Source organism: Macaca mulatta, chromosome 13 (assembly GCF_049350105.2).
Source record: "Macaca mulatta isolate MMU2019108-1 chromosome 13, T2T-MMU8v2.0, whole genome shotgun sequence".
Taxonomy (NCBI): domain Eukaryota; kingdom Metazoa; phylum Chordata; class Mammalia; order Primates; family Cercopithecidae; genus Macaca; species Macaca mulatta.
In genome coordinates, this window is record NC_133418.1 from 39062304 (window position 1) to 39085269 (window position 22966).

At 45.1% G+C, this 22966-nt stretch overlaps 2 protein-coding genes across 4 annotated transcripts in view; one reads left to right on the top strand and one right to left on the bottom strand.

The window, feature by feature from the left end:
- Positions 1–11159, bottom strand: part of ELMOD3 (ELMO domain containing 3) — a 66156-nt gene extending 54997 nt beyond the window's left edge. For both annotated transcript variants that reach the window (XM_077959121.1, XM_077959111.1), the window contains exons 1-2: positions 11056–11159; positions 10324–10354 (exon numbers count right to left, since the gene is read on the bottom strand). The gene's annotated coding sequence lies outside the window, so the exon portion shown is untranslated. The remainder of the gene's footprint in view (positions 1–10323; positions 10355–11055) is intronic.
- A 65-nt stretch (positions 11160–11224) lies between these two features.
- Positions 11225–22457, top strand: TGOLN2 (trans-golgi network protein 2). 2 transcript variants are annotated; one of them, XM_002799323.4, is made up of 4 exons: positions 11225–11297; positions 11529–12646; positions 14459–14542; positions 17763–22457. In XM_002799323.4, exons 1-4 carry the CDS (start codon positions 11252–11254, stop codon positions 17766–17768), a joined length of 1254 nt encoding a protein of 417 aa, XP_002799369.3. In that variant the 5' UTR covers positions 11225–11251; the 3' UTR covers positions 17769–22457. The 2 variants fall into 2 exon arrangements, with proteins under 2 accessions (XP_002799369.3, XP_014968242.2); XM_015112756.3 differs by lacking the exon at positions 17763–22457 and having other exon boundaries at positions 14459–14593.
- The last annotated feature ends 509 nt before the right edge of the window (positions 22458–22966 follow it).

The following is a 22966-nucleotide window of genomic DNA, read 5'->3' on the forward strand; positions in this document are numbered from 1 at the left end:
ACCCTGTCTGTATAAATAAAGTCCCCACCTCACCCACCCCCGCCCAGAAAAATTAGCTGGGCATGGTGGTGTGCCCCTGTAGTCCCAGCTATTCAGGAGGCTGAGGTGGGAGGATCACTTGAGCCCAGGAGGTGGAGGTTGCAGTGAGCCAAGATTGTGACACTGCACTCCAGCCTGAGCAAGAGAGTGGGACCCTGTTTCAAAACAGAACAAACAAACAAAAAAACCAAACATAGACCCAAACCCTTTACAGAGGCGTTTCTAAATTGGGAGATTTGGCCAAGTACAATGGCTCATGTCTGTAATCCCAGTATTCTGGGAGGCTGAGGTGGGAGGATTGTTTGAACCCAGGAGTGTGAGGCTGCAGTGAGCTATGATCACACCACTACACTCCAACCAGAGTGACAGAGCAAGACCCTCTCTCTAAAAAAACAAAACAAACAAACAAATTGGGAGATTTGGTAAATTCACATCTGACTTGTAGAACTACCTGAGTTGAGAGTCACCCTTTGCTCTGGATGTACTGTTTAATTAAAGCTGAAAATCTCTCCCCAGGATTCCTACTGGAGCAAGTCATGCCAAGCCCAACCTTCCTAGCAAGAGTTTTCACAGCCTTCTAGCTCTCAGCACACTTGCAGCATTCTGTATCAGGTTACCCTGTACAAACAAGCACAAGAGAAGACACCAGCATCACCAGCAGGGGAATTCTAGAGGTTTAGAATTCTATCAGCACGTGTGTCACTAAAAGCCATTATGGGGGGACTATGTCAGAATATATGTAACTAGCTGTCAGGTCTTTCCAAGTTGCCTCAGCCTTTCTACATAGACTGGTCTTCGACTACCCTTGAGTCTAGAAGTTGGGCACAGAAAGGGAAGCCTTTAGCTGACTATAGGAGGCGCCTCTTGTGGCTCCATGTGCTTCTTACACACCACCCCTAGCTTGAGTGATGCCTCTGCCAGCGCACCCTCATCCACACAATCTCTAGGAAACATGCTTCAAATATTCTGTCTTTGAAAAAACAACCGTGCAGAAAATAAGCTTTCCTTTAGTGTGCAGTATTTTATTCAGTGCAATTCTAAAGGCAAACTTGAATTCAGTTGTACTCTTTCTGCACAAGAAATGAAACTTCTCAGAGGCTCAAAAGCTGAGCTCTGTGGACTCCGTGACAAAATCTGCACATCTACTGCCAACCCTCTTGGTTTCTGAAACCAACCTTTCTTCCTGCTCTCCTCTTTAAGAGCAAAACCCAACATGTGTAAGGTCAGAGCAATTGGTAGCCAGGAAAAGCCTGGGGACCCCTTTCATACCCAGAGGGCATGAAGAAAGAAAACATGTCCTTGGCCGGGCGCGGTGGCTCAAGCCTGTAATCCCAGCACTTTGGGAGGCCGAGACGGGTGGATCGCAACGTCAGGAGATGGAGACCATCCTGCCTAACACGGTGAAACCCCGTCTCTACTAAAAAATACAAAAAACTAGCCGGGCGAGGTGGCGGGCGCCTGTAGTCCCAGCTACTCGGGAGGCTGAGGCAGGAGAATGGCGTGAACCCAGGAGGCGGAGCTTGCAGTGAGCTGAGATCCGGCCACTGCACTCCAGCCTGGGCGATAGAGCAAGACTCCGTCTCAAAAAAAAAAAAAAAAAAAAACATGTCCTCTGCCAAAGGCAAAATGGAGTTTGTGAACCAGGAGTGGTGGGTCACACCTGTAACCTCAGCATTTTGGGAGGCCGAGGCGGCCGATCACCTGAGGTCAGGAGTTAGAGGTCAGCCCGGCCAACGTGGCAAAACCCTGTCTCCACTAAAAATATAAAATGTAGCCGGGTGTGGTGGTGAGCACTTGTAATCACAGCTACACAGTGAGCCAAGATCCCACCACTGCACTCCAGCCTGGGCAACAGAGCGAGACTCTGATTCAAAAAAAAAAAATCACACAAAATTATTATTATTTTGAGACAGGGTCTCACTCTTCTCTCAGGCTGGAGTGCACTGGTGCGATCACAGGTCACTGCAGCCTTGACCTCCTGGGCTCAAACAATCCTCCCACCTCAGCCTCCCAAATACCTGGGACAGCAGGCCAAGAGCCACATGCCTAATTTGTGTGTGTGTGTGTAGAGATAGGGTCTTGCTATGTTTCCCATGCTGATCTCAAACTCCTGGGCTCAAGCAATCCTCCTACCTACAGCCCTCCCTAAGTGCTGGGATTACAAGTGTGAGCCATCATGCCTGGCCCCACAAAATGATTTTTAAAGTCAGTTAGAAATCAGACATACACTAGAAAGAAATACACTTGATGGAGAGATGGGAATCCTGACTCTGCTTCACACTGTTCTGTATTATTTTGAATTATTTACATGTAGTTTTCTTTCCCCCAATTGAAAGAAAAGTTATAATGAAGAGGGGAAACTCCTTAAGGCCAATTATCTGAGAAGCTAGTAGTCCAGGGCTAAATTGTGAAGCTGACCTCTTGAGGTAGTTAACAAAGATGTTTCTCTTCATGTCTTTTTGCCAGTAGCACACTGCCCTAATTACTCCAGCTTTTTGGTGAGTTTTGAAACTGGGAAGTATGAGTCCTTCAGCTTTATTCTTTTTCAAGTCCATTTTTGCTTTTCTATGTCTCTTGCATTTCCATATGTATTGTGGAATATGCTTGTGGATTCTGCACCAAGCCAGCAGGAATCTTAATAGAGACTGTGTTTAATAGAAACTGTGTGTAGACCAATTTGGGGAGCATAGCCATGTTAACAAAATTCTGTCTTCCAATCCATGAATATAGGATATTTTTCCATTTCTTTAGGTCTTCTTTAATTTCTTTCAACGTTTTGTAGTTTTCACAACACAAATTTTGCAATTCTTTTGTTAAATTTATTTCTATGGATTTTTTTAATACTATTCAGAAATGCAATTCTTATTTCATTTTCAGATTTTCCACTGCAAAGGTATAGAAATACAGTTGATTTCTGTATGTTGACCTCAAAGGATGTGGAGAAAAGAAACGATGGAAAACAATGAGATAGTGTCCCAGAAGACAATTGACCTGACTAGGTATAGCACTAAAGGCCACAAAGAGGCCTGCAAGGTAAAAATTTTACATAAGGTTTTTTTTTTTTTGAGACAAAGTCTCACTCTGTTGCCCAAGTTGGAGTGCAGTGGCAAGATCGCGGCTCACTGCAACCTCCACCTCCTGGGTTCAAGTGATTCTCCTGCCTCAGTCTTCCAAGTAGCTGGGACTACAGGCACACACCACCATGCCCGGCTAATTTTTGTATTTTTAGTAGAGATGGGGTTTCACTATTTTGGTCAGGCTGGTCTTGAACTCCTGACCTCGTGATCCTCCCGCCTCGGCCTCCCAAAGTGCTGGGATTACAGGCATGAACCACCATGCCTGGCCTGTTTTAATTTTTTTAGACAGAATCTCGCTCTGTTGCCCAGGCTGGAGTGCAGTGGCACGATCTCAGCTCACTGCAGCCTTTGCCTCCTGGATTCAAGTGATTCTTGTGTCTCAGCCTCCCGAGTAGCTAGGATTACAGGCACCCGCCACCATGCCCGGCTAATTTTTGTATTTTTAGCAGAGATGGGGTTACGCCATGTTGGCCAGGCAGGTCTTGAACTCCTGACCTCAAGTGATCCACCTGCCTTGGCCTTCCAAAGTGCTGGGATTACAGGTGTGAGCCACTGTGCCCGGCCAACATATGGCTTTATAACTTGCTTTATTTTTGGTTAACAATTATATGCACATATATTACTATAGGAAAGGAGGACCAACAAAATATTAATGATAATAGCTCTCGATTAAGAATATTTTTCTGGCCAGGTGTGGTGGCTCATATGTGTAATTGCAGCACTTTGGGAGGCTGAGGTGGGAGGACTGCTTGAGTCCAGGAGTTCAAGACTAGCCTGGGCAACATAGTTCAAGACCAGCCTGGGGAACAGCCTGTCTCTACAAAAAGTTTAAAAATTAGCTAGGTGTGGTGGCGTGCACCTGTAGTCCCAGCTACTTGGGAGGCTGAGGTGGGAGGATTACTTGAGCCTGGGAGGTCAAGGCTGCAGTGAGCTATAGTTGGTCTCAAAAAAAAGGAAAAAAAAAAAAAATTTCTTACTTTGCTTTATCTTTGTTTTATAATTTTTCTATAATGAACATATTACAATAATAATTTTAGCGCATTATATGCTACATATAGTGTTAAACACTATATTTTACATGAATCATCTAATTCTTAACATTTTAATTTCCATTTCATAATGAAGAAATAGGCTGGGTGTGGTAGCATACATCTGTAATCTCAGTACTTAGGGAGGCCAAGGTGGGCGGATCACTTGAGGTCAGGAGTTTAAGACCAGCCTGGCCAACATGGTGAAACCCTGTCTCTACTAAAAATATAAAAATTAGCTGGGTGTGGTGGCATACACCTGTAGTCCCAGCTACTCAGGAGGCTGAGGCACAAGAACTGCTCAAATCCAGGACATAGAGGTTGCAGTGTGCCAAGATCACACCATTGCACTCCAGCCTGGGCATCAGAGCGAGACCCTGTCTCAACATAGTAATAGTAACAATAAAGAAACAAATATTTAAAGTAATTAAATCGTCCAAGGTCATGTAAATTATTTGTGCAATAAGTATTAAAGAATAACACTTAAGGACTATGTTTTTCCTATCTATTTGGCAGATTAATAATACTCACTGCTATCAAAGCTTAGGCAAAATAATAGAATTGCTTAATCTTTCTTTCTTTCTTTCTTTCTTTCTTTTTTTTAGAGATTGGTTCTCACTCAGTCACCCAGGCTGGGATGCAGAGATCATAGCTCACTGTAATCTCCAACTCCTGGTCTCAAGCCAGACTAATTTTTAAATTTTTTTATAGAGACAGGGTCTCAATTTGTTGACCAGGCTGGTCTCAAACTCCTGGCTTCAAGGGATCCTCTTGGCCTCCCAAAGTGCTGGGATTACAGGCATGAGCCACTCTACCAGGCCTACGTAATCTTTCTGAGGGTTTATCTTAAAAGGCACCTAACCAGTACTTAACAATAGTTACTAACAATAGAAAACTAAAAATAATACAGATGTCCAATAGTAAGAGAACTGTCACAATTACAATAAACTAATAGATTACTTTTTATGAAACCATTAACAATCCTGTTTTGAACAATATTTAGTTAGAAAAATTGTTCCTATACTTACCTTTGAACTCCATGATCACATTTCCAACTAGATATTTTCACCCGGCTGTCTCATGGTCCAAACTACACAGCAGCAATTAACCATAAGCAAATTCATTTTCTATGCCCCACCCCCATCAGACTTGCTTCTCCATTAGTGTTCCTTCCCTCAGGGAAAGGACACCTCCACACCTTCCTCACCATCACTCCTTTCCCCAACACCCAGCCCATCTTCAAGGCCTGTTAGTATTACCTTCAGATTTATCTTGAGTCCAATTACTTCCCTCCATTCTCACTGTCCCTACACTAGTCCTACTTGAACTATTGCATTAGTCTCTTAACTCTTAAATTCACTCCTCCCTCCCCACTCAAGTTCTTCACGATACAACCAGAGTAATATTTAAAAATTTGGCTGGGCCCGGTGGCTCACGCCTGTAATCCTAACACTCTGGGAGGTCAAGGTGGGTGGATCACTTGAGGTTAGGAGTTTAAGACCAATTTGGCCAACATGGTGAAACCCTGCCTCTACTAAAATACAAAAATTAGCTGGGTGTAGTGGTGGGCGCCTGTAATACCAGCTACTTGGGAGGCTGAAACAGGAGAATTGCTTGAACCCGGGAGGCGGAGGTTGCAGTGAGCCAAGATTGTGCCATTGCACTCTTGCTTGGGCGACAGAGTGAGACTCTGTCTCAAAAACAAAAATAAAATAAAATAAAAAATAAATTGAAACAACAAAAACTCCCCACCCTTAGCTGGTGTGATGGTATTGGGTTATCAGAACTTATTAACATTAGTATCACTACACTTGGTGTTAATATATAACACCCCATTGCTAAATTTGACTGTCTTTAAAAAATCCCAATTCTATCTTTCCCCTACTTAAAACTCTAGCAATATCATTATTGTTAAGATAAAATATAAAACACTGGACATGGCCCATGAGTTCTGCATGATTTGGACTCCTTTCCTCTATTGTCTAGTAATTTGGACACCAGGTCAGGCTTAATAATTTACTGTTCCCTCACCAGACACACATACCCTTGATAAGCCAGTATCTTTAAATGTTAGTCAGACATTTATTTAGGGGAGATAGAAATAATTTTCTTTTCCTTTTTTTTTTTGAGAGAGTCTTGCTCTGTTGCCTAAGCTGGAGTGCAGTGGTGCAGTCTCAGCTCACTGCAACCTCTGCCTCCCAAGTTCAAGTGATTATCCTGCCTCAGCCTCCCAAGTAGCTGAGATTACAGGCATGCACCACCATGCCCAGCTAACTTTTTTTTTATTTTTAGTAGAGACAGGGTTTCACCATGTAGGTCATGCTGGTCTCGAACTCCTGATCTCAAATGATCCGCCTGCCTCGGCCTCCCAAAGTGCTGGAATTACAGGCTTGAGCCACCCCACCCAGCCAGAATTTAATCTTTCCTTTCTTTTTTTTTTTTTTTTTTCATTTTTTAGGACAGAGTCTCATTTTGTTGCCAAGGCTGGAGTGCAGTGACCTGATCACAGCTCACCACAGCCTCCACCTACAACGCTCAAGCAATTCTCCCATCTCAGTGCTCCTGGGACTGTAGGTGCACACCATGCCCAGCTAATTTTTAAAATTATTTGTAGAGACGAGGTTTCACCACGTTGCCCAGGGTGGTCTTGAACTCCTGGGCTCAATCAGCCAGCCTCAGCCTCCCAACCAAAGTGCTGGGATTACAGGCAAGAGTCACTGCACCTGGCCAGAGTTTTCTTTTAGAAACAAATTGATTTACCAGTTCATTTCTTTCAGCCAAAGTGGAGTCAAGGTTCTGAAATAGTTTGGCAAAAGATTTCTCACTTCCTGTAATTCTTATTTTCTCTTCGGTAATGAGTGTATGTGTGACAGACATTTTCTTCGACACAGAAACATACTGAGAACATATTAATTGTTTTTTAAATTAAAAAATATCCAGCCTGGGTGACAGAATGAGACCCTGTCTCAAAAAATAATAATAAAATAAAAATAAAGCACTTGTTCCTGAAAATTATATGCCACTACATGTACTATTCCTTGAAATTCTGAAGAATTCTAATTGACTAGAACTGCACATCATGTAAGCCAAATATTGTACTCAGTAGACTACAGAGGAGTTATTTCCCCTGGCAGCTGTAGTTCTTTCTGGCACGTGTGGGACTAGTTTACATTTCTTTCTTTTTTTTTGAGACGGAGTCTCGCTCTGTCGCCCAGGCTGGAGTGCAGTGGCCGGATCTCAGCTCACTGCAAGCTCTGACTCCCGGGTTTACGCCATTCTCCTGCCTCAGCCTCCAGAGTAGCTGGGACTACAGCCGCCCGCCACCTCGCCCGGCTAGTTTTTTGTATTTTTTAGTAGAGACGGGGTTTCACCATATTAGCCAGGATGGTCTTGATCTCCTGACCTCGTGATCCACCCGTCTCGGCCTCCCAAAGTGCTGGGATTACAGGCTTGAGCCACTGCGCCTGGCCTAGTTTACATTTCAATCAAAGTTAACTGGCATATGGCCGGGAGCAGTGGCTCACGCCTGTAATCTCAGCACTTTGGGAGGCCGAGGTGGGTGGATCACTTGAGGCCAGGTGTTTGAGACCAGCCTGGCCAACATGGTGAAACCCCATCTCTACTAAAAATACAAAAATTAGCCGGGCGTGGTGGTGGGTACCTGTAATCTCAGCTAAGCAGTAGGTTGAGGTGGAAGAATCGTTTGAACCCGGGAGGCGGAGGCTGCAGTGAGCTGAGATCACGCCACTGCACTCCAGCCTGGGCAACAGAGGGAGACTCCATCTCAAAACAAAACAAAACCCACAAAGTTAACTGGCATATTTTCTGTTGTACTTTTTGTGCTTAGTAGATTCATGTTCTAGACAATTCTCAGATCATTTGTTCAATTTGGCTCTGTTCCAGCCTCTTTCCTGCCTTTCTCCTTCTTCTCTATTATCTGACAACTGTAGTCTTTAGACTTACACAAAATACCAGGTTCCCACCTGTCTGCAGACCATTGTATTAGGTTGGTGCAAAAGTAATTGCTGTTTTTGTCAAACGGCCAGAACGCAATTGATTTTGCACCAACCTAATACATGCTGTACACTCAGCCAGGAAAGCTCATCCTCCTCTTCCTTTCCTCTTCACCTGGGATACAGCTATAACCTTCAGTCCTCAGCTTAAGGGTCCCTTCCTCAAATGATCTCATAGTTTCTGTACTTTTCTTTCTGGCAGTTCTTGGAATGTGCATGCACGCACAGATATTTAATATTTATGTACCCCAAAAGATTGCATGCTCCATGAAGTTAATACCTACCTTAAAAACTTGATATAGGGCTGGGCGCAGTGGCTCACGCCTGTAATCCCAGCGTTTTGGGAGGCTGAAGAGGGTGGATCACCTGAGGTCAGGAGTTCAAGACCAGCCTGACCAACGTGGAGAAATCCTGTCTCTACTAACAATACAAAATTAGCTGGGTGTGCTGGTGCATGCCTGTAGTCCCAGTTACTCGGGAGGCTGAGGCAGGAGAATCACTTGAACCTGGGAGGCAGAGGTTGTGCTGAGCCAAGAACGCGCCATTGCACTCCAGCCTGGGCAACAAGAGCAAAACTCTGTCTCAAAAAAAATTTTTTTTATATAGTTGTACATATTTATGGGGTACATGTGGTATTTTTATACAGGTATACAATATTTAATGACCAAATCAGAGTAACTGGGATATCTATCACCTCAAATATTTATCTATTCTTTGTATCGGGAACATTACAATTCTTCTCTTTTGAAATATACGATGTTATTGTTAACCATAATTTTCCTACTGTATTGACTACAGAACACTTACTCTTTTTATGTATCTGTATTTTTGTACCCATTAACCAACTTCTCTTCATCTTCCCTCTCCTCATCCCCTCCCAGCCTCTGGTAGCCACCTCTACTTTCATGAGATCCACTAGTCTCAGCTACTTGGAAGGCTGAGGTGGGGGATCACTAGAGCCCAGGAGATGGAGATTGCAGTGAGCTGAAGTCGTGCCACTGCACTCAAGCCTGGGTGACACAGTAAGACTGTCTCAAAAAAAAAAAAAAAAAAAGAGATGGGGTCTTGCCATGTTGCCCAGTCTGGTCTGGAACTTCTGGGCTCACACCATCCTCCCGCCTCAGCCTCCCAAAGTGCTGGGATTACAAGAGTATCTATCTCTTTGACATACTTATTTCCTTTCTTTTGGATACATACCCAGCAGTGGGAATACTGGATCATATGGCAGTTCTATTTTTAGTTTCTGAGAAACTCTGTGCTGTTTTCCTTTATTTTTTTATAGAGATAGAGTCTTGCTACATTGCCCAGGCTGATTTCGAACTCCTGGGCTCAAGTCATCTGCCTGCCTCAGCCTCCCAAGGTGCTGGGACTACAGGTGTGAGCCTGCATGCCCTGCCAATACTATTTTCCATAATGGCTGTACTAATCTACATTCCCACCAACAGGATATGAGCATTCCCTTTTCTTCTCATCCTTGTCAACATTATGTATTTTTTTTTTCTTTTGATAACAGCCATTCTAACTGGGCTAAGATGATCTCTCATTGTGGTCTGGATTTGCATTTCCCTGACGATTAGTGATAGCATCTTTTCACGTACCATTTCTATGTTGGCCATTTGTATGTCATCTTTTGAGATACGTCTATTCAGCAGGTCTTTTGCCCATTTTTTTTTTCTTTTTTTGGGATGGTTGCCTAGGCTGGAACGCAGTGATAAGATTTTGGCTCACTCACTGCAATCTCCGCCTCCCAGGCTCAAATAATCCTCCTATCCTCAGCCTTCTGAGTAGCTGGGATTAGATGCACAGGCCACCATGCCCGGCTAATTTTTTGTATTTTTGGTAGACACAGGGTTTCATCATGTTGCCCTGGCTGGTGCCCATTTTTTAATTATATTTTTTTCCTTGAGTTTCTTATATATTCTAGTTATTAATCCCTTGTCGGATGGATAGCTTGCGAATAGTTCTCCCATTATGTAGGTTGTTTCTTCACTGTTTCCTTTGCTGTGCAGAAGCTTTTTAACTTGATGTAATTTCATTTAAGACCTATCATTTCTTAAATCACTGTCTCCTAAGCACCAAGCCTGGCAATCGTTCATAAAGTGATTTCAAACATTTAATGTATAAACATAACAGTAACTGTAAACGGTGGGATACAAAACCATTTACCTGATTATCCCAATATGCGGAGAAAATAAATCTGCATAGAAAAGAGAAATACACTAATTAAGAAGGGAAAGTGTCCTTTTTTTTTTTTTTTTTACAAAACTAAATGGAAACATAATAAACTAATGTAAGCGGTAACCTGTGGAGGAGTAGGAAGACTCTTCTAAGAAAGGTCTATTTACTTTAAAATCTGGTTATCATTTCTGAAACATTATACCGTACTATCTATTCAAAAAACATTAAATGTTTAGAGGGCAGACAATACACTAAAACATTAATAGTGATTATCCCGGAAGGGTGGCAGTCAGGTTTTGTTTTCTGCTTCTGTACTTTTACGACCAGAAAAAGGCTGCACTTTTTGGAAAACATGTTTGGCGACCTCGGAGAACACAGTCTCTGTGGAGGCGGGAAGGAGGAGGGCCGGGATGCGAAGGCAACGCTTTGTAGGTGATCGGATGGATTTGTTCCCACATGGGAGAGACCAGAGCACCGCATGTTTGTATACTACCAAGAGGGAAACACGAAAAAAGCAGAGCATAGAAACGCAAGCACAGGATGGTGGTGGCCAAGAGGCGCCTGCCCCTAGCGACCTCACTTCCGCGGCCAGTGCGAGAGGCCAGGGAGCTCCAGCTCTGCCTGTAACGTCTCGGAAGTACGCAGCGGAGAGGACGAAAAACGGAGGGCCAGTCTGTTGCGGCTGTGGTAGAGACGAGAAACCAGGAAGAAAAGGCTCACCTTCCACTCAGCGACCGTAACCACCGCAGCTGAAGGCGAGCGTAGACATCAGCAGCAGCGGCCCCCGCAAATCTCGCCCTTTGTCTTGGCGGAAGCCGGAGACGGAAAGACGCGCGCAGCAGGGGCGGGACTGGAGAGGGGCCCCGCGCGCGGATCTCGCGAGAGCGTTAGAGGGCGGAAGCGCTATTCGAGCAGGATGAGGTTCGTGGTTGCGTTAGTCCTCCTGAGCGTCGCAGCGGCTGGTAAGACCCTCTATCCAGCATCCCACTCTTGCCCCCAGATCCCCCATTCTCACCTGGGCAGGTAACTTCTAGGCTCGCTTCTTCCCTGCCCGACCCACCTCTCCGCTCGCCATCATCTCCCGCCCCACCCCCCAATCCCTGTTTCCCCGCTGCTCCCAATATCTTCCAGCTCTGAGGAGTTCCTTCTTCCGGCCTGCCCTTCTCTGGTGCTAAGTCGTTTTTCTATTTTAGGAGCCGCGCCGCTCTCGGACACCGCAAGTGTCAAGAAAGAAGAAGCTGGAGTTCGGCCTTCTACAGAAAACGTCTCTACTTACCCCACCTTGAGCCAACGGCCTGGAGGCTCTACCAAGTCGGATCCGGAGCCGCACACTTCAGTAGACAGCCCTAGCAGGTCGGATCCAGAGCCGCAGACTTCAAAAGACAGCCCTCGCAAGTCGGGTGCGGAGGCGCAGACCCCAGAAGACAACCCCAACAAGTCGGGTGCGGAGGCAAAGACCCAAAAAGACAGCTCTAGCAAGTCAGGTTCGGAGGCTCAGATCACAAAAGACAGCTCCAGCAAGTCGGGTGCGGAGGCAAAGACCCAAAAAGACAGCCCTAGCAAGTCGGGTTCGGAGGCGCAGACCACGAAAGACAGCACTAGCAAATCGGGTGCGGAGGCGCCGACCACAAAAGACGTCCCTAATAAGTCGGGTGCCGACGGCTCTAGCAAGTCGGGTGCGGAGGATCAGATCCCAAAAGACGTCCCTAACAAGTCAGGTGCGGAGAAGCAGACTCCCAAAGACGCCGCTAACAAGTCCGGTGCAGAGGAGCAGGGCCCAATAGACGGGTCTAGCAAGTCAGATGCGGAGGAGCAGACCCCAAAAGACGGCCCTGGCAAGGTGGTTCCAGAGCAGCCTTCCAGGAAAGACCATTCCAAGCCCGTCTCCAACCCTTCTGATAACAAGGAGCTCCCCAAGGCTGACACAAACCAGTTAGCTGACAAAGGGAAGCTTTCTCCTCATGCTTTCAAAACCGAATCTGGGGAGGACACTGACCTCATTTCTTCCCCGCAGGAGGAAGGTAAGTCTTCAGAGCCTACTGAGGATGTGGAGCCCAAAGAGGCTGAAGATGATGATACAGGACCCGAGGAGGGCTCACCGCCCAAAGAAGAGAAAGAAAAGATGTCCGGTTCTGCCTCCAATGAAAACCGTGAAGGGACACTTTTGGATTCCAGGGGTAGCGAGAAGGATGACCATTATAGGGAGAGTTCTGGAAATGCCAGCGCGGAGAGCAGCCACTTCTTTGCATATCTGGTGACTGCAGCCATTCTTGTGGCAGTCCTCTATATCGCTCATCACAACAAGCGGAAGGTAGGTCTAGAGCGGCCTTCGGGAGGGGAGTGGGGTTTCCAGCACCCTGGAAGCTTGGGTTTGGGTGGGTATCCTATCACTGGATGCCCGTGAGCACTGGGGACTTTAAAACAAACTTCAGTTTTTTTCCTCGGGCCCCATTAGGCCTTTTTACTCTTGTTTTGTGAATCGTGTTTTCATCCTGTCATCTATTTACTTTGAGTGTCCTCTGCTACTGCATTAGGAGCCAAGTTAGGCCATTATTAGGATCTGACCTGACGTGGAATCTCCTCCCATAACTTTGCACTTGGGCCCTTCACAGCCTCAGAGGACCTGAGTACTTGACAGTTAAAGCACGTACCTTCCATCCTATTTCCATTCTTGAGACGACATATCATTTCTAGTTTCCTTTCCCAACATTCTCTCTTCCATCAGTGGCACAAAGAATAGTTTCAATTACTGCATCTTCAATACCAGCAACAAGGAGCCCAGGGACTTCTGCAATTAATAATAATTAGAAGAAAGCCCAGAAATTGCACAGACACGTACACCTGTGACTTTTTCAGCAGGGTTTGGTCTGTTTATTAGCAACCACTCTAATGACAAAATGATTGCATTTCATATTGAGCCCCCAAAATTTAGAAGCTAGTTTCTGTAACCTGCTTAAAATTGGAGAGTCCATTTCTGGCCATGAGGCCTGTGGCTAGAAAGAATAGAGGGGAAGACCTTTAGTAAAAATGTGCATTCCTGGCTGGGTGCAGTGGCTCATGCCTGTAATCCCAGCACTTTGGGAGGCTGAGGCGGGAGGATCGCTTGAGCCCAGGAGTTCGAGACCAGCCTGGCCAACAAAGCGAGACCTCGTCTCTACATACAATAAAAAAAAAATTAGCCAGATGTGGTGGACGTGTGTGGGCCCAGCTAGTCTGGAGGCTGAAGTGGGAGGATGGCTTGACTGTGGGAGGTCGAGGCTTCAGTGAGCCATGGTCACGCCACTGCACTCCAGCCTGGGTGACAGAGTGAGACCTGTCCTCAAAGAAAAAAAAGTGCATTTCTTTTTTTTTTTTTTTTTTGAGACGGAGTCTCACTCTGTCACCCAGGCTGGAGTGCAGTGGCCGGATCTCAGCTCACTGCAAGCTCCGCCTCCCGGGTTTACGCCATTCTCCTGCCTCAGCCTCCCGAGTAGCTGGGACTACAGGCGCCCGCCACCATGCCTGGCTAGTTTTTTTTGTATTTTTTAGTAGAGACGGGGTTTCACCTTATCAGCCAGGATGGTCTCCATCTCCTGACCTTGTGATCCGCCCGTCTCGGCCTCCCAAAGTGCTGGGATTACAGGCTTGAGCCACCACGCCCAGCCAAAAAAGTGCATTTCTTATTCTATGTCCAGGTGTCCATTATGCAGGGTAACCTTGGTCATGAAATGAGAGTGACAGAGAGTATAGTTGATGTAGCAACGTGGGATGAAAGAGTACATTTGTAGATAGGAAATTCTGATTATGATTATTTTTAAAGGAATGTCCTATTGTAGATATCTCTAGGAAGGAGTTGATAGATCTTTGACTTGTGTACCTTTGAATGAATCATACAGACTTCCTCCCACACGCTAGAACTCAGACAGCCTTCTATTTGTTATTTCCTATTAAGCGATACAAAAGATTCTGATGTAATTAGGCTCTGTCTTTCTTAAACTGGTTAAAGTTTAAATAGACCTCTGTGAGTGTACTGCTCTTTCTACAGTCAGGGTCATTAACAAATATGCTACCAGGTGACTGCCTCTGATTTCAGAGACTGAACTATGTCATTACCTGTTAATCATTTTCTTTTTCTTTTCCTCAGATCATTGCTTTTGTCCTGGAAGGAAAAAGATCTAAAGTCACCCGGCGGCCAAAGGCCAGTGACTACCAACGTTTGGACCAGAAGGTAAGGAAGGAGGAGCCAGGTCCACGGGAGGGATAGTTAACGTTAGATGGACCCAGTAGTGGGCTTGCGTTTGCCATGGCAGCAGTGGCCGATTCTGGGGGTGCTGTTGCTGTTGCATTCGCCCTTTTTAGACAACAAACTAGAAACATCTAGATACACATATCTCTGACGTTAGAGCTAGAAGAGACCTTCGAATACTCTACAGCAGCTCCCTCCCTTGACAGATGAGGAAATAGGCCCGCACAGAAACATTCATTTTTTTTTTCCGCTAAGTTTCTACTGCAAGTTAGTGGCAAAATCAGGACCTGATAGCAACTCCCTGGTCTCCCAGTCTTGAGCTTTCTGCATTCTACCAGCACTCCATAAACTTTAATAGGCATTTGAATCACCTTGGGGAATTTTGATAAAAAGCATTGTCTGATTCATTTGATGTGGGGTGGAGCCTATATTTCTACATTCTTTTTTTTTTTTGGAGGCAGAGTTTCGCTCTTGTTGCCCAGGCTGGAGTACAGTGGTGCAATCTCGGCTCACTGCAACCTCTGCTTCCTGGGTTCAAGCTATTCTCCTGCTTCAGCCTCCCAAGTAGCTAGGATTACAAGTGCCACCACCATGCCCAGCTAATTTTGTATTTTTGGTAGAGATGGGGTTTCTCCATGTTGGTCAGGCTGGTCTTGAACTCCCAACCTCAGGTGATCCACCTGCCTCAACCTCCCAAAGTGCTGGGATTACAGGCATGAACCACCATGCCCAGCCTAGGCATGGTGGAAGTTCTCAGGTGAAACCAAATGCCACTGGATCCACACTTTATGTGGTAAAGCACTAGACTGCGCTCCCTGAAAACAGAAGCCCAGAAGCACATAGGCCTCTAACTCCCTACATCAGCCTGGCTTAAGCACTGTGGGCTGGAGTTCCTGAGTACAGCCAATCGATTCCTCTGTCAGAGAGATAAGCCCTCCTTCCACCCCTATTGGGGGAACCCCCACTCCCAGTATTTAAACGTAGGTTCTTTCTATTTTTCCTAAGTGTCGGCTGGTCTGAGAAATAAAGAGAAAGAATACAAAGAGAGGAATTTTACAGCTGGGCCTCTGGGGGTAACATCATATATTGGCAGGACCGTGATGTCCCCCTGAGCTGCAAAACCAGCAAGTTTTTATTAGAGATTTCAGAAGGGGAGGGGGTGTATGAACAGGGAGTAGGTCACAAAGATCACATGCCTCAAAGGGCAATAAAGATCACAAGGCAAAGGGCAAAGCAAAAATCACAAGGCAAAGGGCAAAATTAGAATTACTGATAAGGTTCTGTATTCAGCTATGCACATATTGTCTTGATAAACGTCTTAACAGAAAACAGAGTTCGAGAGCAGAGAACAGGTCTGACCTCAAGTTTACCGGGGTGGGATTTTTTTCCCTACCCTAATAAGCCTGAGGGTACTGCAGGAGACCAGGGCGTATTTCAGTCCTTATCTTAACTGCATAAGACAGACACTCCCAGAGCAGCCATTTATAGACCTCCCTCCAGAAATGCAGTTCTTTTCCTAGGGTCTTAATATTTAATATTCCTTGCTAGGAGAAGAATTTAGCAATATCTCTCCTACTTGCACATCCGTTTATAGGCTCTCTGCAAGAAGAAAAATATGTCTCTATTCTGCCCAACCCCACAGACAGTCAGACCTTATGGTTGCCTTCCCTCGTTTCCTGAAAATTGCTGTTGTTCTGTTCTTTTTCAAGGTGTACTGATTTCATATTGTTAAAACACCCATGTTTTACAATCAGATTTCATATTGTTCAAATATACACGTTTTACAATCAGTTTGTACAGTTAACGCAATCATCACAGGGTCCTGAGGTGACATACATCCTCAGCTTCCTAAGATAACAGGATTAAGAGATTAAAGTAAGACAGGCATAGGAAATTATAAGAGTATTTCTAGGGAAGTGATAAATGTCCATGAAATCTTCACAATTTATGTTCCTCTGCTGTGGCTCCAGCCGGTCCCTCCATTTGGGGTCCCTGACTTCCGTCAACACACCCCATGGCAGCAGAGCTGAGCAAGGGTCTCTCTAAAGACAACCTGTCTAAGTAGGAAGAGTGTACTCTACTGCATTGCTACCAGTGTGCACCCTTCCTTCTGGTTTCACATAGCAACAAGCAGGACATTGGCAAAGAACCATTGGTGGCCCAAATATGAATTGTTCCCAAACTTCCTGCAGGGAACATGATTCTCTTGTACAACTCAATATTAGCTACAAAACGAGCCACTGAGCTCACAACATCTTTGCTAACTAGTCCAGTAGGCCAGCTTTACAATTTAGCTCTGGACTACTACCTTTTCAGATAATTGACTTTAAGGATTTCCCCTTTTTATGATATTTGTTTGTTTTTGAGACAGAGTCTCACTCTGTTATCCAGGCTGGAGTGCAGTGGCTCAATCTTGGCTTACTGCAACCTCCACCACCCAGGTTCAAGCAATTCTCCCGCCTCAGCCTCCCAAGTAGCTGGGATTACGGGCGCCCACCACCACGCCCAGCTAATTTTTAGATTTTTAGTAGAGACGGGGTTTCACCCTTTTGGCCAGGCTGGTCTTAAACTCCTGACCTCAAGTGATCCACCCACCTCAGCCTCCCAGAGTGCTGGGATTACAGGCGTGAGCCACCATGCCCAGCTTGTGATTTTAAAAAAAACACACATGTGGCTGGGCACAGTGGTTCATGCCTGTAATCCCAACAGTTTGGGAGGCTGAGGCAGGAAGATCACCTGAGGTCAGGAGTTCGAGATCAGTCTGACCAATGTGGTGAAACTCCATCTCTACTAAAAATACAAAAATTACCTGGGCATGGTAATCCCAGCTACTACTGAGGAGGCCAAGGTGCGGGAATCGCTTGAACTTCAGAGGCAGAGGTTGCAGTGAGCCAAGATCGTGCCACTGTACTCCAGCTTAGGCGACAGAGCAAGACTCCGTCTCAAAAACAAAACAAAACAAAAACAAAACAAAAAACACATGTAAATGATTCACAACAATACAGAACAGTATGAGGCAGAAGCCAGGATTCTTATCTCTCCAAGTGTATGTCTTTCTAGTGTTATGTTTCATTTCAAACTTTAAAAATCATTTTGTGTGCTATTTTAATTAATTGCTGTTTCTGTGATGGTGGGTCAGTATGTCTTAATTCTGAATGTGTTCCCTGCACCTCCTAAAAGATCTTTTTTTTCCTCCCCAAAGTCATAACAGAATGGTATATTCCTCTGGAAAAAGATGAACGTCACCAATGGATTGTGCTGCTCTCGTTTCAGCTTTGAATTTTTTGTCCTTGAGAACCTTGTCCTCCCTGCTGATTTGTTTCTAAATCAAAAGAAATGAAGAAAAAAGTACTGTGACCTAAGAGACACCCTCCTCTAGGATTTAGTGGCAAGTCTGGGCTGGCAGAGGTAGGGGGTTGCTTTGGGGTTTGCACCTGCACTTTGGTGACATCGTTCTTCTGTGTTCCCTTTATTTATGCTGGTGGCTTCCATCCATTCCTCCTCTGAGTGTGAGTGGAGGGCCATGTGGAAACACGGCTATGACCAAAGGGATATCCCAGTCTGGGCAGGTTGCGCTGCTGACCACCCTCCCTTGGGGCCCGGGCTCTGTAGGAAAGTTGGCCCTTGATTGTGGCATTGCACTCTCACGGTTTTTCTCTGCAGACCTAGGGGAAAACTGCAGGTAGAAGTGCTTTTCTACTAAGGCCTCTTACTTTTGGGGGGATGTGCCCTACAGAAGACATAGAAGATGGGGAAATGCCGATGGGCAAAGAGCTACTTCGAATACATAATTCTCTTCAAAGACTTCAGCAGCAAACCAAAACAGCAGGTTAAAAAAAAAAATGCTTTTCTGGGTGCAAGTCTAACCTGTCTAGCATGAGATCTTCTTGATTTTCTGATTATTTTGTGTAACTTGAAACAAAGTGAATCAGCTTCCACTTGGTTGTGCCGAGCATAAAACAGAACTTGGGCTTCCTAATAGGCCACTGTCCCATCACAGATTTTTAAAATAAATATGATTTGAAATAGTGTGATCTTTCACACAATCATACTCAGTAGGAACTTTTTGAAATAGGGCAACTTCATGTTTCATGCGAGAAAACATGAAGGAGGGTTTTGGTTTTGGTCTGCAGTTTTTCCAAAGGGCTTTTATGAGATACATTTCCCACAAAGTCCATTTGGCCTTTGTTGCCTAAAACAGACAAAATAGACTTAGATTTATTAATAGAAACTAACTATACTCTCTGCCCATTTTTACCTCAGTGTATTTAATGGTCCTTTAATCTGATATAAGATGCCAAGGGCATTTGATAAAAATTATTCTTCCATGCCATGTCAGGAGTTAATGCAAATGAAGAGATTCCGTGGGTTCCCCTGGGATAAGTGAGGTTAGTGTCTTAGACCACACTATTGTTTGAAGGTTTATCTCTTCTAGTCATGCTCTTCCACATTGTAGACAGCCTAAAGAGAGTTGTTTTTGAGCTGATCTCAGGGAAGTACAAATAACTTGGGAGATGAGGGACAAAAGATGATTCTGTGCTGTCAAGGCAGTAAGTCTGAAGAAAGGACCATGCTTCTTATATTATCTTCCACCTTGCTTAAAACAGCCCATAGCTTTGAGTTGACATTTTCATTCTTGGCAGGTAGCCTACTTTATGGAGGTAAGGAATGAAGACTTACCCTTGGGTCATTCTCTGTACTGATGCATTGGTCTTCTAATACTTTGCACCAACCTGAGGAATCTTCTTTTAGGCTCCTCTAGCATCCCCTAAGACCGTGGCTATTGCACTTCTCTCTCCCTGCCTGCCTCCCTTATCCCTGCCTTTCCCCTCCTCGTGTTTTCTGATTGTGCCCATCTATACCAGCTCCTTTCCTTCCACCTTCATATGCACCTGGATTTTTCTGTTCCCAACTGTCCTATTTGTTATTCATCCTGCTACTCAAGTTCTCCAGCATGTTGTTTCCCTTAAGTTGCCATTCATTCTCTTCATGACTTTTACCAACTCACTTCGGTCTCTGTCTGTCAACTAAGCTTTTCTAAAGGTTACCAGTTATCAGATTACCAAATCCATGGCTTTTTCTCAAAGCTTAGTCTTGTCCTTGATGGAACTGGACACTGTTGACCATCCAAATGGAAATTCCCCTTTCTTGATGTCTCTGACAAATGGTCCTTTGCCTTATCTTGTGCTGGTGGGAAAGAGGCCCTCAAAGCCAGGCCTCTCTATTCCTTTGACTGTCTCCTCAGCCATTCACATCCATTCTTCATCCTTGGAGTGAATGATTCCCAAGTCTTTGTCTTGGCTTAGTACCTAAAGAACCCAGTGCTGCTGGTATCGAATAGTTCAGCTTGGTTGTCACAGAAAGGAATTTCTCTCCTGCCCATCAGCCTGTCCCTTCCAGCTGTCCAGGTCAGTCTTCAGTCACCTGAATTCCTAACTGCAGACTTTTGCCCTTTTTCTCTCTCATCACCAAAGTCCTATCCGTTTTTTAAAAAAATAAAAGATCCTTAGCTACAGTCTTTTCGTTTTCCTTGCTTCTCTTGTTGCCCACCCCCAGCCCGTTTTACTTCTCTGTTGGATTTTCTGTTTTCAGATTCACATTTACTGGGTTTCCTGTGCAGCTTCTTGGAAAGAAGTTCAATCTTGGAAAGACTGATCTTTCCAAAATATTTGCCCTGGTCTGAAGCTTTGGTCTGAACTTCTCGAGGCTTAGAGAATCCAGTTACAGACTTTTTGGGGTTCAGCATGCTATAGATTGACACCCTCCTGCCTGTCTTTCTCTGCATCCCAACCTGGCCAAGGTCCCTCCTGTGGGGTGCCCATCTGTGCCTTTATTCTGGCTGTGCCCTCGACTTTCCAGCTTCCCATGGTTCTTTGGTTAGGTTTCTCTTCCTTCTCTTCTTTCTCCTGCCTTCCCTAATCTGCCTGTTTCTTCAGGGCCCAGCTCGTTTCCTCGTACGCCTTCCTCACTACCCCACCCCACGCTGTCGACTCCTTCCCTCAGCTCCACTAGCTCTTCATCATGCCACTCCTTTCAGAACTTCAACAAACCAGGGCAGTCAGGATCTGAAGTCTTTCTGGTCTCCCCAAGCAAACTAAGCACTTGAGGGACAGCCCTTGGCAATGCTTTCCTGTCTGCTGAGCATGGTGACCTTCCTTAGGACTTTCAGAGTTCAGTTCCTTCTGGCAGATATGTTTTCTTTCTCCATGCCACATGGATGTGACTCAAATGTGGGGTCCCACAGCTTTTCCTGGCTACCACTTGCTGTGACCTTATACATATGTTGGGTTTTGCTCTTGAAGAGGAGAGCAGGAAGAAAGGTTGGTTTCAGAAACCAAGAGAGATGGCAGTGGACGAGTACATTTTGTCACGGAGTCCACAGAGCTGAGCAGACTCTGAGAAGTATCATTGCTTGTGTTGAAAGAATACAACAGGATTTAAGTTTCTCTTTAGAAATTGCACTGAAGAAAGGCAGGGCGCGGTGGCTCACCCCTGTAATCCCAGCACTTTGGGAGGCCGAGGTGGGCGGATCACGAGGTCAAGAGATCGAGACCATCCTGGCCAACATGGTGAAACCCCGTCTCTAATAAAAATACAAAAATTAGCCGGGCGTGGTGGCGTGCACCTGTAGTCCTAGCTACTAGGGAGACTGAAGCAGGAGAATTGCTTGAATCCGGGAGCCGGAGGTTGCATTGAGCTGAGATCATGCCACTGCACTTCAGCCTGCCAATAGAGCGAGACTCCGCTCAAAAAAAAAAAAAAAAAAAACACAGCACTGAAGAAAATACCACACAGCAAAGGAAAACTTATTTTCTGCAAGGTGTCTTTTCAAAGATAGAATGTTTGAAGCATGTTTCCTGGAGATTGTGTGGATGAGGGTGAGCTGGCTGAGGCGTCGTTCAAGCTGGGGGGTGTAAGAAGCACGTGCAGCCACAAGAGGCACCTCCTATAGTCAGCTAAGGGCTTCCCTTTCTGCACCCAGCTTTTGGGTGAAGGGTGATTTCTGTTAGACAAATCTGTGCTTCAGTCATAGATGTTAATAGAGGAAGCAATTTTCCTGCTGCAGATCCCTGAAGAGAGTTGCTGAAACAGTCTAGTTCCAGACTCAGGGGAGGTCGAAGGCCAGTCTGTAGAAAGGCTGAGGCAACGGGGAAAGACTTGACAGCTAGTTACATATGCTCTGACATGGTACCCCCATGATGGCTTCCAGTGACACATGTGCTGATAGAATTCTAAACCTCTGGAATTTCCCTGCTGGTTAATTCTGTGGCCCTTGACTGTACAGGGTGACCTGATGCCAGATGCTGTGGGCGTGATGAGAACTAGAGAACTTGCAGTGTGGAGGAAGCTGTGTGAGGCACCAGACCCTGTGCTTCTGCAGGCCATTTCCTGAAAACCCCTGTTAGAAAGGTTGGGTTTAGTGTGACTTGCTTGAGCAAGAGTCCTTGGGAGAGATTTTGAGGTTTAATTTAACAGTATCTCCAGAGCTAACAGTGACTCCATTCAGCTAGTTCCGCAAGTCAGATGTAAACTTAGAGTCTCCTTTGTGAAGGGTTTGGGTCTGAGCTGTATAGTACGTCAGTGGGTAAGCCCAGCCCTTCATCCTCTGATAGATACCCCTTTAATTCACCAGACTTCATGTTCGATACATTATTAATAGTTGAAATTGTTTCTCTTCTTTTGTATTTTCCCAGTTAATAGATGGCTACTGTTTCCACAATGTTTTATATTTTCAGCTTTTTGTAACTTAATTACTTAATTTTATTTTTTTAAAGCTTGTTGCGGTCTAATGAGAAGTATTTTTCAGTGCATAATGTTTTTCCGAGCTTCTGTTAATGCCATCCCAATGTAGTTTTGTTGAACAGAAACCAAAATAAATTTCAGAATGTTAAAGCAATGGATTTAATACATTATTTTATTTTATTTTATTTTATTTTATTTTTATTTTATTTTTTTTGAGATAGAGTCTTGCTCTGTCACCAGCCTGGAGTGCAGTGGTGCGATCTTGGCTCACTGCAACCTCCACCTCCCAGGTTCAAGCGATTCTCCTAACTCAGCCTCCTGAGTAGCTGGGACTACAGGTGTGCACCACCACGCCCAGGTAATTTTTGTATTTTTAGTGAAGACGCAGTTTCACCATGTTGGCCAGGATTGGTCTCAATCTCTTCCTCGTGATCCGCCCACCTCGGCCTCCCAAAGTGCTGGGATTACAGGCATGAGCCACGGCACCCGGTCAATAAATTTATGAATATTACATTAAGATGAACTACAATAAGACCTTTGGCATGTCAGTTTAACATAAGTGAAAGGTCCTTTTTATGCCTTTTGAGCCTTCCTTCACCTTCCATCCAACACACACGGTACCAGTAAATTACAGATGCCATTTCTGAGCTTTGCACACTTTCT